Source organism: Terrapene carolina, unplaced genomic scaffold, assembly GCF_002925995.2.
Source record: "Terrapene carolina triunguis isolate 2854851 unplaced genomic scaffold, T_m_triunguis-2.0 Scaffold231, whole genome shotgun sequence".
Taxonomy (NCBI): domain Eukaryota; kingdom Metazoa; phylum Chordata; order Testudines; family Emydidae; genus Terrapene; species Terrapene triunguis.
In genome coordinates this window covers 17,603,044-17,616,644 of record NW_020664582.1, presented here as the reverse complement: position 1 = coordinate 17,616,644, position 13,601 = coordinate 17,603,044, and the positions used below count along the sequence as shown (strand labels likewise).

The 13,601-nt window shown below is 43.2% G+C and overlaps 1 protein-coding gene across 4 annotated transcripts in view; it reads left to right on the top strand.

Annotated features, from left to right (window-relative positions):
• SPECC1 (sperm antigen with calponin homology and coiled-coil domains 1) overlaps positions 1-13,601 on the top strand; it is a 138,599-nt gene that overhangs the window by 9,497 nt on the left and 115,501 nt on the right. For 3 of the 4 annotated variants that reach the window (XM_024218510.1, XM_024218509.1, XM_024218511.1), the window contains exons 2-3: positions 5,618-5,785; positions 10,345-10,480. In XM_024218510.1, the coding sequence (XP_024074278.1) occupies positions 5,639-5,785; positions 10,345-10,480 (283 nt within the window). In that variant the 5' untranslated portion in view covers positions 5,618-5,638. Of the gene's footprint in view, positions 1-5,617; positions 5,786-10,344; positions 10,481-13,601 lie in introns of those variants that run through there. The other variant, XM_029912495.1, reaches the window with a different exon arrangement.

The following is a 13,601-nucleotide window of genomic DNA, read 5'->3' as shown; positions in this document are numbered from 1 at the left end:
CTGGCAGCTCACCCCTTTATTGGCAATAGTATTTATGTCAAAAACAGTAACTAACATATGCTTTATATAAAGGGGGAAGGATGTTCTTATGTGTTAAAAGACAGAGCAGGGAGCTTAGACCTGGGTTTTATTCCTGACTACCTGTGTGACCTTGGCCAAGTCTCTTTACTCACTTTCTCACTCTGTAAAGTGGGGATAGTAATTTTGCCCTCACAGAGTGGGTGCTGAGGGGTTTTATTGGTATATTTGTAGACTGAGTCGTATAACTATAACAAGGGGCCTTGACAGACATTTCAGAATAAAATTCCAAGTATAATGGACTGCGTGTCCCACTGTAAAATAAATTCACACCAGCTAATTCAATAGCTCCCGCTGCAAAAACCAGAACCTTCCATGCCTCCCCCCCAGTGCCTGGGAGAAAAGATGGGTGCTACAGTATGCCCTTAAGGTGGGCGAGAGGGATAGAATTCTGAGGACCCTGTCCAGAGAATGCCCTGTCAGGCCCCTCTTTCTGTTGATATCAAGGAAGTTTCAGCTGATCTCCTTTGCAGCAGTGCAGTGCAGGCAGAGATGCATCTCAGGTGACCAGGTCACTGACCATTGAGTTTGATATGTTGTATGTTGAGTATTATTATCCAGGGAAATACACAGAGTGAGTGATTTGCCCAAAGTTATACAGCAAGTCCCTGGCAAAGGTGGAACTAGAACCCATGTCTTCTGACTGTCTCATGCTTTAACCTCTTGACCAGACTACCTAGTTTCCTGTAAAAAGCTAGGCCCGCCTTGGTAGTGCAATGAGATTGCAGTGTGCTGGCCTTTACATTGTAGATACTAGCTACGGAGAGATGGTAAAAGTTGCCTTTAGTTCACATCTACCAACTTCTAGTTCTCAGCTTCTGACCCAAAGCCACATCAAAAAGGCAGACTCTGCCATTTAATGGTTGCATTGCTCTTTGACAAGCTGGTGTCTTGGTTCAGTGGTTGGGACAGGAAGACACTGCAAAGTGTCATTCCACACTTCTGCCTGATCCTCGTCAGACAATACAGCCTTTCCCTAGTTTCGGCAGTTTATATTTAGGGACACTGAATCCCTCACCTTTTCTTACTTGTTTTTCAGTACAATTTCAAATCCCTCTCTGTATTTCATAGAATTTCTTCTTCTATCTTCTCATATTGTAAAATGGTTTTAAAATGTGTTGTGATTCCTGATTATTTATCTATAACACAAACTCAGGATTTGGGGCTCCTTGATAATGATTCCCTTTATTCTGGCTATAACCTCTCACTCTTGATGGCCAAAGGGCCTTTGGCCAGGGAAGGCTGGCTAAATGGGCTTTTCTAAGGCATGTGCCAGCACACAGACACTAGTAGAAGATCTATGATTTAACTGCCCTCCTCTAGATAATTTATATTTAATTCTCTGTCACACCCTAGGTCTACCATTTTGAGGCCTAGGAGTGCCCAGATTTGCCACATTGCACTTCTGCTCTGCTGTAGGATATGCATCTCACATTCAAGGAACATGCAACATCTCAATTTATGTTCCCAAAGCTGGGATGCAAAACCTTTCTGGGGTTCTATTGCACCATGAATAGAGCCATCTGCAGTACAGGCTGTCCTTGCCCATTCTGTTATCTCCTTTTTGGATGAGAACTAGCGGTAGTGACCTTTCCACATTAACATTCTGTTTCCTGAACACTGACAGGTTCCAGCTACTGTGTGTACCTAATTCTAGTGACATGCCTTGCCATTCATTGCAGGCAAATGAGCAGCATGGAAAGGCTCATTATCTCCTCGAGGTTTCCCAGTGTTCCCGCTGCTCTCACTTTTCACAACAGCGTTTTCACTCTGACTCAGAAGGTTGCTCTTGGAGGAAATGAAAGGTTTCCTGCCCTGACTAGGGAACAGTGGGGCTTTTCTGTTCTGTTTTTTGGTAATTTGTTATTTTGGGCTGTTCTTCAAGCAGTTCCTTTAAAATCTCCAACTTGTATCATGCAGGAGTGAAAGCAAATTAAGATGAGAGGGACATGTGCAATGGGCTTTGTTCTTTCAAGTGAGTTTAAGGCTTGTGGAAGATGTTGGATTGACACCCCAGAGACTGAAATCTTCTTTACCCACAGCACAGGTTCAGGTTGGGTAGGCCAAGCTGGGCCTTGCCAAATATTTCCTGCCCGCTCTGGAGAAACCGTCAATGGGAATCTATTTAATTTTTGGCCTCTCTGAAAGGTGCTGCAAAGTGTCCTGGTGGCTTTTGTGATGTGGAACTTTTAGCCACTGAGCTGAGACAACCAGTCCACTGTATGTAGTCCACCAAACTGATATTGAATTGTTTCGAGTGTTGATTGCTACTGACCTGGGTTGGATTTGAGCCTGTAACCTAGAAGTGAAAGGCTCAGATCCCCTTCCCAATAATATGGTGCCATCCAGCTCTTCATCTGTCCAGATGTTTATGTGCTTTATCCCTTTTGGGTCTAGTAACTGCAGTGTGCTAATGGTAATTTTGGTGCTGGTTCTGCAGAAAGAGGAACTTCAGAATTCCCTCATTTAAAAGCAGATGTTTCAATCAATTGCTGCGCACACAGAAAGATTCCAAAATGTATTCAACAGCTGATGTGATCAAAACCTGGAACCTAACTTTACCTATGCACCACAAATTGAGTCTGTAAACAAGTTCAGTCCATCCCTGCTCAGAGGCATGGTTATAGTTGACTAAGATCTCAATGCATATGGAATCTGCTTGATGGATTATTCTCCTGCCGCTCCTGTTGCACATTCTTAGTGACAGTTCTCCACAGGCCTCTAGTTTCCTTCCTGAATCAAGAAGGGGTCTCAGGATCAACATGACAAAATAATCTCCACTTGTGTATTTTAGCTGCAGCTCAGAGACTCCAACTTCTTTAGAAATAGAGAAAGATGATATCTCTGTCCCCCCCCACACACACACACACACTCAGTGTTGATTGATAGTGCAATAATATCCAATTTTCCCCACACAGGGTCCCATCTAGACAGATTCTGAAATTTATTGACCACTGAAAAGTTGGAACCAAATGGACTCAATCCTTGGCTTCACTTACTTGACATGGTAAAAAAGGAATATCATTTCAAATCTATTACCTTACATTCCTACATGTCCACTCTGGCTTAAGTCAAGTATCTAAGCTGCTACTGGTTAGGAGGGAAGGTTAGAGGAACTGCCACGTAAATTGTAGTTGCTTTCACTGAGGTTTGCTGCAGCTCCTGCTTTTCTTCCTTCTGACATGGCTGTCCAAAGGACACAACACTCCCCAGGCACTTTAAAATGTGCTCATTGACTCAAGATGGAATCCCTTCAGACCTCATAGGCCAGAGAGGAGCATCACAAGGCAGGGCGGGCGGGTGCTGGGATAGAACCAGGAAGAAGTCCCGAGGCAACAGTAGGAAAAATGCATGTGCAGTTATGGCACCCACAAACCTATTTTTGTATAAATCTGGTAATCTATTCAGCAAGGCTATTTGCATGTGCAATTGCCTGATTTGTATGTGTAAAAGTGGGTTACCATACAACCATATATATTTTTTAAATGCATATAAAACACTAGAATCCTGTTAATGCTACTCTGAAACCATGGGACTTAAGAATGGTATTTATTGTATTGCCTCATAGTTAAATATTCACTGATGCGTTAAAAAATGTCAGGTGTATACAGCACAATAGTGGTCGCGGAATTAATAGATAATTTTCTCCTCCGATGAAATCAGCTCTTGGGTGTCACTATATGTGTTGGAACTCCCAATGGAGTTGGTGACTGCACAGAGTTAAAAATAGGAGTTGCTCAGTTGCTATTAGTAGCTGGGAGGTTAGAGCCATGCAAAACATTGATTTTTTTTTTTTCCCCAACATCCGCAAAGGAAAAGTCATGATGCTACAAGGGGGGGAATTATTGCTTGCTTTGCCCTAAAACAGCAGCAAAAGAGAGCCTAGAACACTCTTGCACCTGCATGCCCTTAAAATAGAACAGCCGTAACACCTGGAAGATGTCATTAGCACAGAATGTAATTAGGCCCTGAATAGATTGCTTCCCAGGGGTCCACACTCATTAACAAGAACACTTCATCAGAACAATGCACAAAGCAAATTGTGAGACCTGGGCAAAGTCTGAGTCCTTCTCACCATGACTCTTACTGGCTTAGCTAAGGGAGGCCCCATTTTGGCTCATTTGGTAGAGCTGCTGCCTATGACCACAAGAGTCTTGGTTTAGCCTCTTCTTTGATCAAATGCAGGAGTCTATCTACCCTCCTTACCCCCGCCCTCCCAAGAGGAGCCTCTCTACTGATCTCCTGTAGTTTCTGGCCACCTGTTTGGCAAACACAACACAAACTGCCTGCACAAGAGTCGCATGCAGCTACATCCGATCTGTTTTAGAAAATGAGACTGAAGAACAGAAGAAGAAAAAGCCATCTGTGATTTCCCCCCAACAGTGGCTGGCAGAACTTATAAGACCCAAATGATGGTGCTGTTGCTAGTGCAAATTGGGGAATGGATGATGAAAAGTCAGGGACACAGATCTGCTCAAAGAGTCAAGCCAGCCATTTAGCTGGCAACAAATCACCTACTGAAGGAAATTGACAAAATGTGCTTGCTGGCACATCCAGGAAGAGAAATTCATTTCTGTTCTCCAAATCCTGGCAGGATTTGCTTCCCTCATAGGCTCGTATCTGGAAAATTCTAGACTGACTGCAGCTCCTTTTCTTTCTCTTTGCAGAGAAGTTGACTGTTACCTTTTTATTGTCTCTCTTTTATGGAAATACAATGGAACAATCATTTCATCACTGTAGCAACATCAACTACAGCAGCTCTAGGCTGGTTTGATCAGTTAAAGATACAGTATGGTTGATTTGTGCTACTGAGGAATTCTCAAAAATAAATAAATAGTGAGAGGAGAGCTTGTGTGTGTGTGTGTGTGTGTGTGAGGATTCTGTTTTGAATATAATATATTTTAACGTAATCATGGTTCAAGATGAAGATATTGGATTGACAGTCTGACCCGGAATCCTCTCTTTTTATCCTCAGGACTGGTACAGGCTTTTATGCTTTCTTTGCATGAGGCGTGGGGAAAGATCCTAGTCCAGTGCAAAATGTTATCATTTTGTCTCTTGGGACTGTCTTAATATTATTGAGTTTCTGGGTAAAGCCCATCTTATGAATCTGAAGCCTGGGTGCTAAAAATAAGGACAACTGCACCTTCTTCAGTGGCTGCATTTAGACCCTTTTTTGAAATCTGAGGGTTGCAGTTAACGTGCATAACATAATGCAAATTGCAGCTTTCCCTGTACTTTTTAATATTGGATAGGCAATCCCATGGAGATTACAGGCCCAAGCAGAATTCAGTGTTCCCTCTATGTACTTCATGTGTTGCAAATCTGTATTAAAGGTGTGGGTGGCTGCAGGCCCCTTTATCGATCTCTGAAGGCCATGCTTTGGCTATTCTTGAATGTCTGCCTCTGTGAAGAGAGAGGGGAGAATTTGGTGTATTCCTTTCAGCCCTTTAAATTGGCGCCAGGCACCTCTGCCTCTCTTTGGATGCCAAATGCTTTAAAAACATTAATATCGACTTTCCTTTCTGATATTCTGCAGACTGACTCCTCTGGAAAGAAAATGAAGAGTGCTGCCAGACCTTGGAGTGCAATGGCAAAGCAAGGGAACCTTGGGATTGACAGAGGAAAATCTCTCACCACCACTTCCTCGGGCATGAAGACCTCCAAATCCTCTACTTCACTTGCTTTTGAATCTCGGCTCAGCAAGGTACTAACCAGTAAGCAGTGTGCAAGCATTCCAAACTGATTCCAAGCTATCACTCCAGTTAAGGCGGGGCATGTCACCAAGTGTTTAGGGCTTTGGCACTGGGTGTGTGAATGTCTGGATCAGACTCTACTGTATGCTTATTATACCACAAGGAGTCCTTGTGGCACCTTAGAGACTAACACATTTATTTGGGCATAAGCTTTCATGGGCATAAGACACAGACCTTTCGTGCTCACTGGGCGTTAGCTTTTGTGCCCAAATAAATTTGTTCGTATCTAAGGTGCCACAAGGACTCCTCGTTGTTTTTGCTGATAAGACTAACACAGCTACTACTCTGAAACCTATTATACCACAGTGTCTGTATACATTTGACCATATTGTATGTTTTGGGATAGTCATTCCAGATTTGTCTCTGTGTGTGGATTGGTGTGTGGTGGGGATGAAGGAGGGAATTTGACCATGGTGGGTGGGTGGGGGTGGGGGTGGTTTGGACTGGACTGTGGTGTGTGTACAGTGCATGCATTTGATATATTGTGGGTGAAGGATTAGTCTGTACAAAGTATGTGTGGATCAAATTGTACTCTGTGGATGTGGATGTGGATTGGACTGGATTGCACTAAATGGGTAGGAGTGGAGGGTGATTTTTAGGGTTTAGAATTTATTTTCCCAAAAAAGAGAGTGGTTTTTTTTGTTTTTTTTTTTTTTTTTTGTTTTTTATGTTTATGTTATTTTTTTGTGTTTTTTATTTTGTTTTTTTTTTTTTGGGGGGGGGGTTTTTTTGGCAAGGTACATAGCAAAAATATTGTTTGTGATAGAACGTTTACATTTTATCATACTCATCTTTTTATATATATTTTAATAAGACCAGAAATGCACATGAAAATGTTCCATTTTATTGCAAATTCCAAACCTGAGATAGTGCTGCATCTGTGTTCTGGCAGACCCTGAACAAAGAGAGCAATATGGTCCAAGTATAGAAAAAAGAATAGGAACTTGGGAACAGAGACTTTGTTTTCAACAATAAGAGTTGATTAGCTCTGTAGAATACTACATATTGTTAATGTTCAAAGAGCCTTACAAACACTTATTAACCCTTGCAGCCTCCAGTGCAATGGGTCCATATATTATACCCACTTTACAGACTCCCACAACTCTAAGCATCTCAGAAATGAGACACTTTCAGCCCCGGGCTCCAGCCAATCTTTTTTCATTATAAGGTCCTTCCTCTAAAGTGTGGTGCTGTGCTGGCACTTCTGAGCGAGTGTTGTAGAGGTATGTGGGGGCAGGAAAGCAAGGGAACCTGATATGTTTAATTGTACATCTTTTAAAGAACATGGTGTTTTCTTTCTAGCTGCCTCCGTGATCTCTAAGCTGCTGAGCAACTACAGTACAAACAAAAGATGAGCTAATGGAAGAGTTAGCAAGGGGGTGTGGAAAGACAGACTGGGCAGTGAGGTGCACCTGGCACCATGAAAAGTGGTGAACTTGGTAAAAACTGCTGTAGAGAAAATGGATGGAGACTTCTCCAGAGGTCAGAAAGTCAGATTGCTCTGTCTTGCTCTCAGGAATGAACTGGCTAAGGCCCTGCCAAAATGCAAAACTTCAGATGTCTGGTTTCCTGCAGTAGATCAACGCTTTGGCTATCAAAGCTCACATGCTCCCGGAGTCTGGGAAACCACAGACTGAGTCAGATGAAGAGATGAAAGAGAGAAGAAAATTGGAGCTGAGAGAGATTTGATCTTGCTTTTAAAAATTACAATTCAGGAACCCCCTAACCATGGCATGTGTTTGTAGTATAATCTCCCTTCTCATCTCTTTTCTATCCACCAATATCTCACTCTAGTCTAGAGAGAGATGCTACAGCGCCTTGGTTTTTTAAGATTCTCAAAAGGCTTCTCTCTCTTGAAGGTTACTCATTAGTTAATCTGAGCTGTGGAAGTGCACAAAAAGGGAAACACAACTGGTGAGGGTTCTGAGATGGACTCCTCCTTATGTTGGTCTAGGCCAACATCCTTTCAATGGTTTCCTTGTGAAGCATATGTTTTTTGGTCTTTCAGATTTCCATGAATTTCCTGAATACGCCTCTAGAATGAACTTGGATTACCAGAAAAAAAAATCAGTCTTGCTTTTTCAGGTGCAGTAAAGTTTACTGAGTAAACTCTGGGTGTTAGCAGCTAGTGTTAGATTTTGGAATATTAACATACATAGTGGTGACCCGCCTAGTGGAAATTCAACCAATAAAAACTACATTAAAATATATGCTTGACTATCTCTTATGTCTGTGTCTAGTGCCCTGTAGTAGGTCAGGCTGGCACCTTGCCATGTGGCAGGAGGTCCTGGTTCAAATGTCACACCAGGACTTTGGCTCATCCCCAGTGCTGACACTGCAGTGCAGTTTTGGAAGAGGAGATGCTGCATTGTTAGCAGTGCCAATCTTGGATTGCCACATTAAAGCAAGATCCTTTCTGTCCGCTTTGGGTGGGTTGTCCAATTGGAAGTCCTGTGGACATAAATTTGCTGTCTTGCCTAGCATTTCCTCTCTCAGAAAAAATGTTCAGCTATTACTGAACACAATTTGTTTACAGAGTCACTGTATTAGTAGAGCCTTATTCATAAGTTTGTTTAATAGTTTGGGAAACTTAAAGCAGGAAAACTTTATTCTAGTGTATGTGTTTTTTTGTTTTGTTTTGTTTTTTTAATGCCTGAGCAAATATGATGCAGCAGCTCCACATATACCATTAGGTTTCAGGCTTGTAACTAGATCACTTGGCCTGAGATCGCAAATCCCTCCCACATCCTGCATGTTCCAAGTGCTTTCTTGAATGTCTGGGAGGGGACAAATCTGCAGTCACACTAGACGTGTCCCCTGGGGAGCAGCTGTAACTAGTTCAGTTTAATGGGTCCTGACTTGCCTGAGCATCTTGGATACCAATTATCTGCTTCTTCCAGAAGGTCCCCCTTCATGCTCCCTTAGCTATGCTTTTTACAGGACACCAAGGCTTCCAGTTCCTGTGCATCAACCACACTTCCATTTAAGTACCTGCTTAGAACACACCTTGGGGCAGGGATCTTGTCTTCTTCCAAGTTTGTGAACCACATCAGTGGGGCTGTATGGATAATAATCTGGAGGTTTCTGCAGCTTCTTTGTCTAAACCTGAGAGCTGATGCATTTCTGTGCTGAGAATGATTCCCTCTGGCAATCTGAAGAGCGAAATGCCCTTTCTTGGATACATTCTTCCATTTTCACACTGATAATCAAATCCTGCACCTTCCAGTAGTGATGCTAGCACCAGCACCTACCAAAATGTCCTGGGTTAGCTTTATTCACTGCTGTTCAATAAATGAAGCCCCTGAAGGTCTAAACAGCTGAAGTGATGCCAGACTTAAGATAAAGGATTTCCCTTTGGTAACTGTGATAGTAGACTCTGTGTTCTCTGCTCTTTCCTTTTGATGAAACAGCCTGCAGTCCTCAGCGAAATGAATTTGGGATCTTGGCTCAGTCCCTAGTGGGCTCGTTGTTCATATCACAAAGCAGAGTTTATGATGCAGCTAAGTTCATCAGTTCTTGCTTGGCAGAGAGATGGGAATGAGCAGACAGCCTCTCCATTAGAAATGCCTGGCCATCCCAGGTCAGGATCTGAGGTCACTGCTGGAGCATAGTAGGGCCTTGTAAAATGGCCTCAACTGAAACAGAAATAGAAAGCAGCAATTCTTCCAAGGCCTAGTACCTTTTGTGGCATAAGGGTGCATTGAGATGCCAGTTATTTTATATTGTTCCTTGCTGGCTTTGTGCCTCAGTTTCCTCAGCTGCTTGTTTTCTTTATGTTCAGAAGCCTAGGTGCTTGAACAAGTGCAACTCCAACCAGGACGTGGGGAGAAGTCTCCAGTGCCGTGACTGATGATCAGGAGCTTCTGAATGGGACTCTGGGGATTTTTCACCCCATGCCCTCAGTCATTGCTTATTTCATTCGCTTTCCTTCACCCCCCACTATAGCCTGCATCATCAAATCTGCATTGCCTCTTGGTCCACTTCACTGAAAGGCAGGAATTAATAGAAAAATGCTTTTCCCCACCGTGGAAGGCTGTTGAATTTGGTACTAATAATACCACCTAGTAGATAAAATTTCAAGCACATGTATGAATGCACTGGGCCTGCTGCACCAGGGGATCAGGGAGTAGCCAGTGGTGGCCCTTAGGCCTGGTATCTGAGTCAAATTTCATCAGTCTCATTTCTTTCTCAGCCTGCGGGATGTTGTCCTGGGTCTTGGCCCAAAGGAAAATATGTCCTTGCATTGCAGTGACCTCCTTGGTGCCAAGCTGGGAAAATCCCTCTAATATGGGAGAAGGATATTCCCCCTCTTCTGAATGTTCAGAAATTACTCCGGATTACTGTTCCCAAAGCAATAATTTCAGTGGGTTTCCTTTTCCTGAAATACTCCCTTCTCCAAGTGTGTCAGCAGTTTTCTTTCAACTTGTATGTCTGTAAAATCATCTAGCTCATGGGCATACCAGATCTCTCATTCTTCTCGTTGCTCACAAGATCTCTCTCTTTTTTGCAGCTAAAAAGAGCTAGCAGTGATGACATGTTAACAAAGCCAGGGGTGACAGCAGCCTCCGGGGTCTCCAGACTGAAGAAGACCATTACAACAGGAGCAATTTCTGAGCTTGCTGAGAATCGACTGAAGTCCAGCACAGGTAGGAGTACACTGGATGGCAGATCAATTTCTCTCAGTTTACCAAGTTCCCAATTGAGTCTCTCATATGATCATCCCAATAGTGCAGTGATCCCTTTCCCACTATAATATTAATGTTGAGGATGATACGGGCAGACGACAGCTTTCTGCGCCTCATAGACATACTTTTGATTATAGCCTACACACCTTAAAGTCAGTGTTCCACCACAGCTTTGCTCCACTCCAACATTATCAGTTTTCCCACATTTGACACTAAACAAAATTTTACCATTTTCACAGGGTGATAAAAAATCAACTTTGTCTTTTGTGGAAAAATGGGGGAAAAAAATCTTTTGGGCAAACTGTAAAATTAGCAAAATCATGATTTTTTTTCCCCAATCCTCATGCGCTTTTACTGCTCAATCAGCTGTACCTTGCCTTTGATTTTAATTCAATAAGTTAGCTATTTTATTGAATTAATTTTCAGTCCATATACCTGTCATAATTGGTAACTTAACAGTGGCATAACAGTTCTTAAAATGCTGGTAAATCCCATTAAATATGTTGCTTGGCTGTTTAGCATACACAATATTGTCTTCATGTCCAGATTATTGTATTTAGGATTCATTGTGCCTTGTTTTTCAATATTGATTGCAGTAAATAACAATGTGTTATAACCTTCATCTGTATAATTCAAGAGTGAAAGTGTTTTTTGTGAATTAAACAAGTCTTCAGAAGCATTGCAGAAATGTTAATTGAATTGTTATGGCCAAAGCTTGTGCGTTTGTCGTTCTCAATTCAGATGTAATGGTGCTGAACTGTAGAAGCTTCACATATTGACCAGTTACAAAGAAGAGTCACTAGGTGGCACTAGTAGCTGGTGCTAAGACCTGGTGAGAACTTTCTATCATCACTGCTTCCTGAGGGGATGGGGCTGTTCCATGCTGTTGTTGAAACCCAGCAGGGTCCTCCAGAAAGAATCTTAGTCATCGCAAAAGGGAAACGTCTCATTGTCCCACACCAGACATACACAGCATTCTAGCCAAGCCCAGTCCAATGTCTAATAGTGAAATAAACCAGGAGTTCTCAAACTTTTTCTGCGTGGATCATGTCTTAATAGAGAAAGATTGTCTCACAGAGGTCTCCTCTCCCCTTGCGATTGTGCAAACCCACCTCCCCTCACACAGCAGAGGCAGCAAGAGGCTGAGTTAAAAAAAGACTCAAAGCAGGATGGTGAGGTGGCATGTTGACCTCTTGGCCTCCTGTGGAGCTTGTCCCCAGTGCCTTTTCCTGGTGAGCTCTGCCCCTCCGCTCCTTCCAATTGCTTTCAGCTCTGCACCAGTTTCCAAAGGCAGCCAGGCACGCCATCTGCATACCAAGTACTCTGTGCAAACACGTGGCTTTCCCTGATGAGCTCAGCAAACACACGCTTTTGTCTGCTCTCTGGTGGCATTTCAGAGAGAATGCAAGACCTTATTAAATTTGGCCGTGACCTCACTATTTATCATGGCCTCTGCAGGGTTTGCCAGCGTTCAGGCAGTGGACAGAGCAATGTTGCTAACCAATGAGGGATAAAAACTTCATGGAAATTTTTATTCCCTTCAACTGAGTGGTGCATAATGTAACATTGTAAAGGCATCATAGTAACCCAAACACAGATCCTATTCGTCAGTGAAGCAGAGCCAAAACACTAGAATTTAATGGAGGCTTGTCACTCGCATTTCATGGAGGCATTCGAGTTTCCGCAGCCAACAGAGTCACGCTGGCCAAAGATTCTTCGGGGGACAGTGAGAGGAGGAAGAGAACATACCCAGATACTGCAGCATGGGATCCTGGGAATGCAGCCAGGGCAGCATCACTGTAGGGATCCCAGAATGGAATACATATGTCAGATATAAAAGCAGAGGCTCTGTACTGGAAAACTCATCCCCCATGCCTATCGAACAGGGGGAAGGGAGAATAGGATATGACTCTTTAAAAAATATAAAATAATATCTTGATTTGGTTCCTAGCAACCAGATGAAATTTGAATATTGTTCTTCCACCTTAGAACTGGTAGCTGACCGAGCATTCAGCTTTGCTTCAGCACATGCCTAATTCTGAAGGAGAACATCCGCACTGAGCAACATCAGCACAAGTTTGAGAATGTGCATCTGTGGCTGTGTAATACACAAATAATCAGTAATCATTTAAATCTTAAATTCATAAAGTGCCTTTTAATTCGGAAAATAGACCCAGGTGCTTTACGTATTGTGTGTGCATGGACACACCAGATCCTGCAGCCTTTACTCGGGAGTAGTTGCATGCTCCAAAGGGTTCTTTGAGGGTGATCTGGGCTCATTGTTATGGCTTCCTCTTTTTCTGACTGTACCTTGAAGATGTTTGCTCAGGCATTGGAAGGTTTTGATGGCAGCGGGTGAGTTTTCAGTGGGCTCACTCTCACACACCCCTATATATAATATAATAAAAGCAGGAAGGAGGATATAAAGCTGAATGCTCTCATTCCATAGGCATGCTAAGGACAGATACCGAAGGTGAAATTATATTAAAGTTAATGTTGAAAATTAAATATACACAAGTTAGGAGGGAAGGTACTGTACATCTGGGGTCAGGCTTGGGTTATGAGGGATTACAAGTATTGGTTGCAAGGATGAAGAGATACAGACATATCACATAACTGGCATAGACACAGATTGGGGTGCAAGAGTTTTTTAAAGAGTCAGTGGATAAGTGGGCTCGGGTACGCCACCCATGGAATGTATAAGGAGTCCAAGTCAGTATCGGTGCAGCGAATGAGTACATGGGTGGGGTGCGTCCCTTGGTTCGTCAGGGAAGGAAGTGGGCTATTTCCCTGGTCAGCGGTCTCAATTACTCAATGTGGTATTGACGGCGTCCTGTGATGTGTTCCATATAAATGTCTCTCGACCACCTGATGGTGTCGGACACCATGAGCTGTCTCATGAGCCAGGCGTAGCGTCGACCGACTCCGCACGCTCTCAGTACCGGCTCGTTGTGGGGGTCCCACGAGCCCAGGGCTCCCACAATCAGTATCTCCTCACCTACAAGAAGATTAGGACCTGAAGTGACAGAAGTCACTGAGTGCCCCTTGGGAAATCTCCTGTGTTGAGAGAAAGAGACTTTAG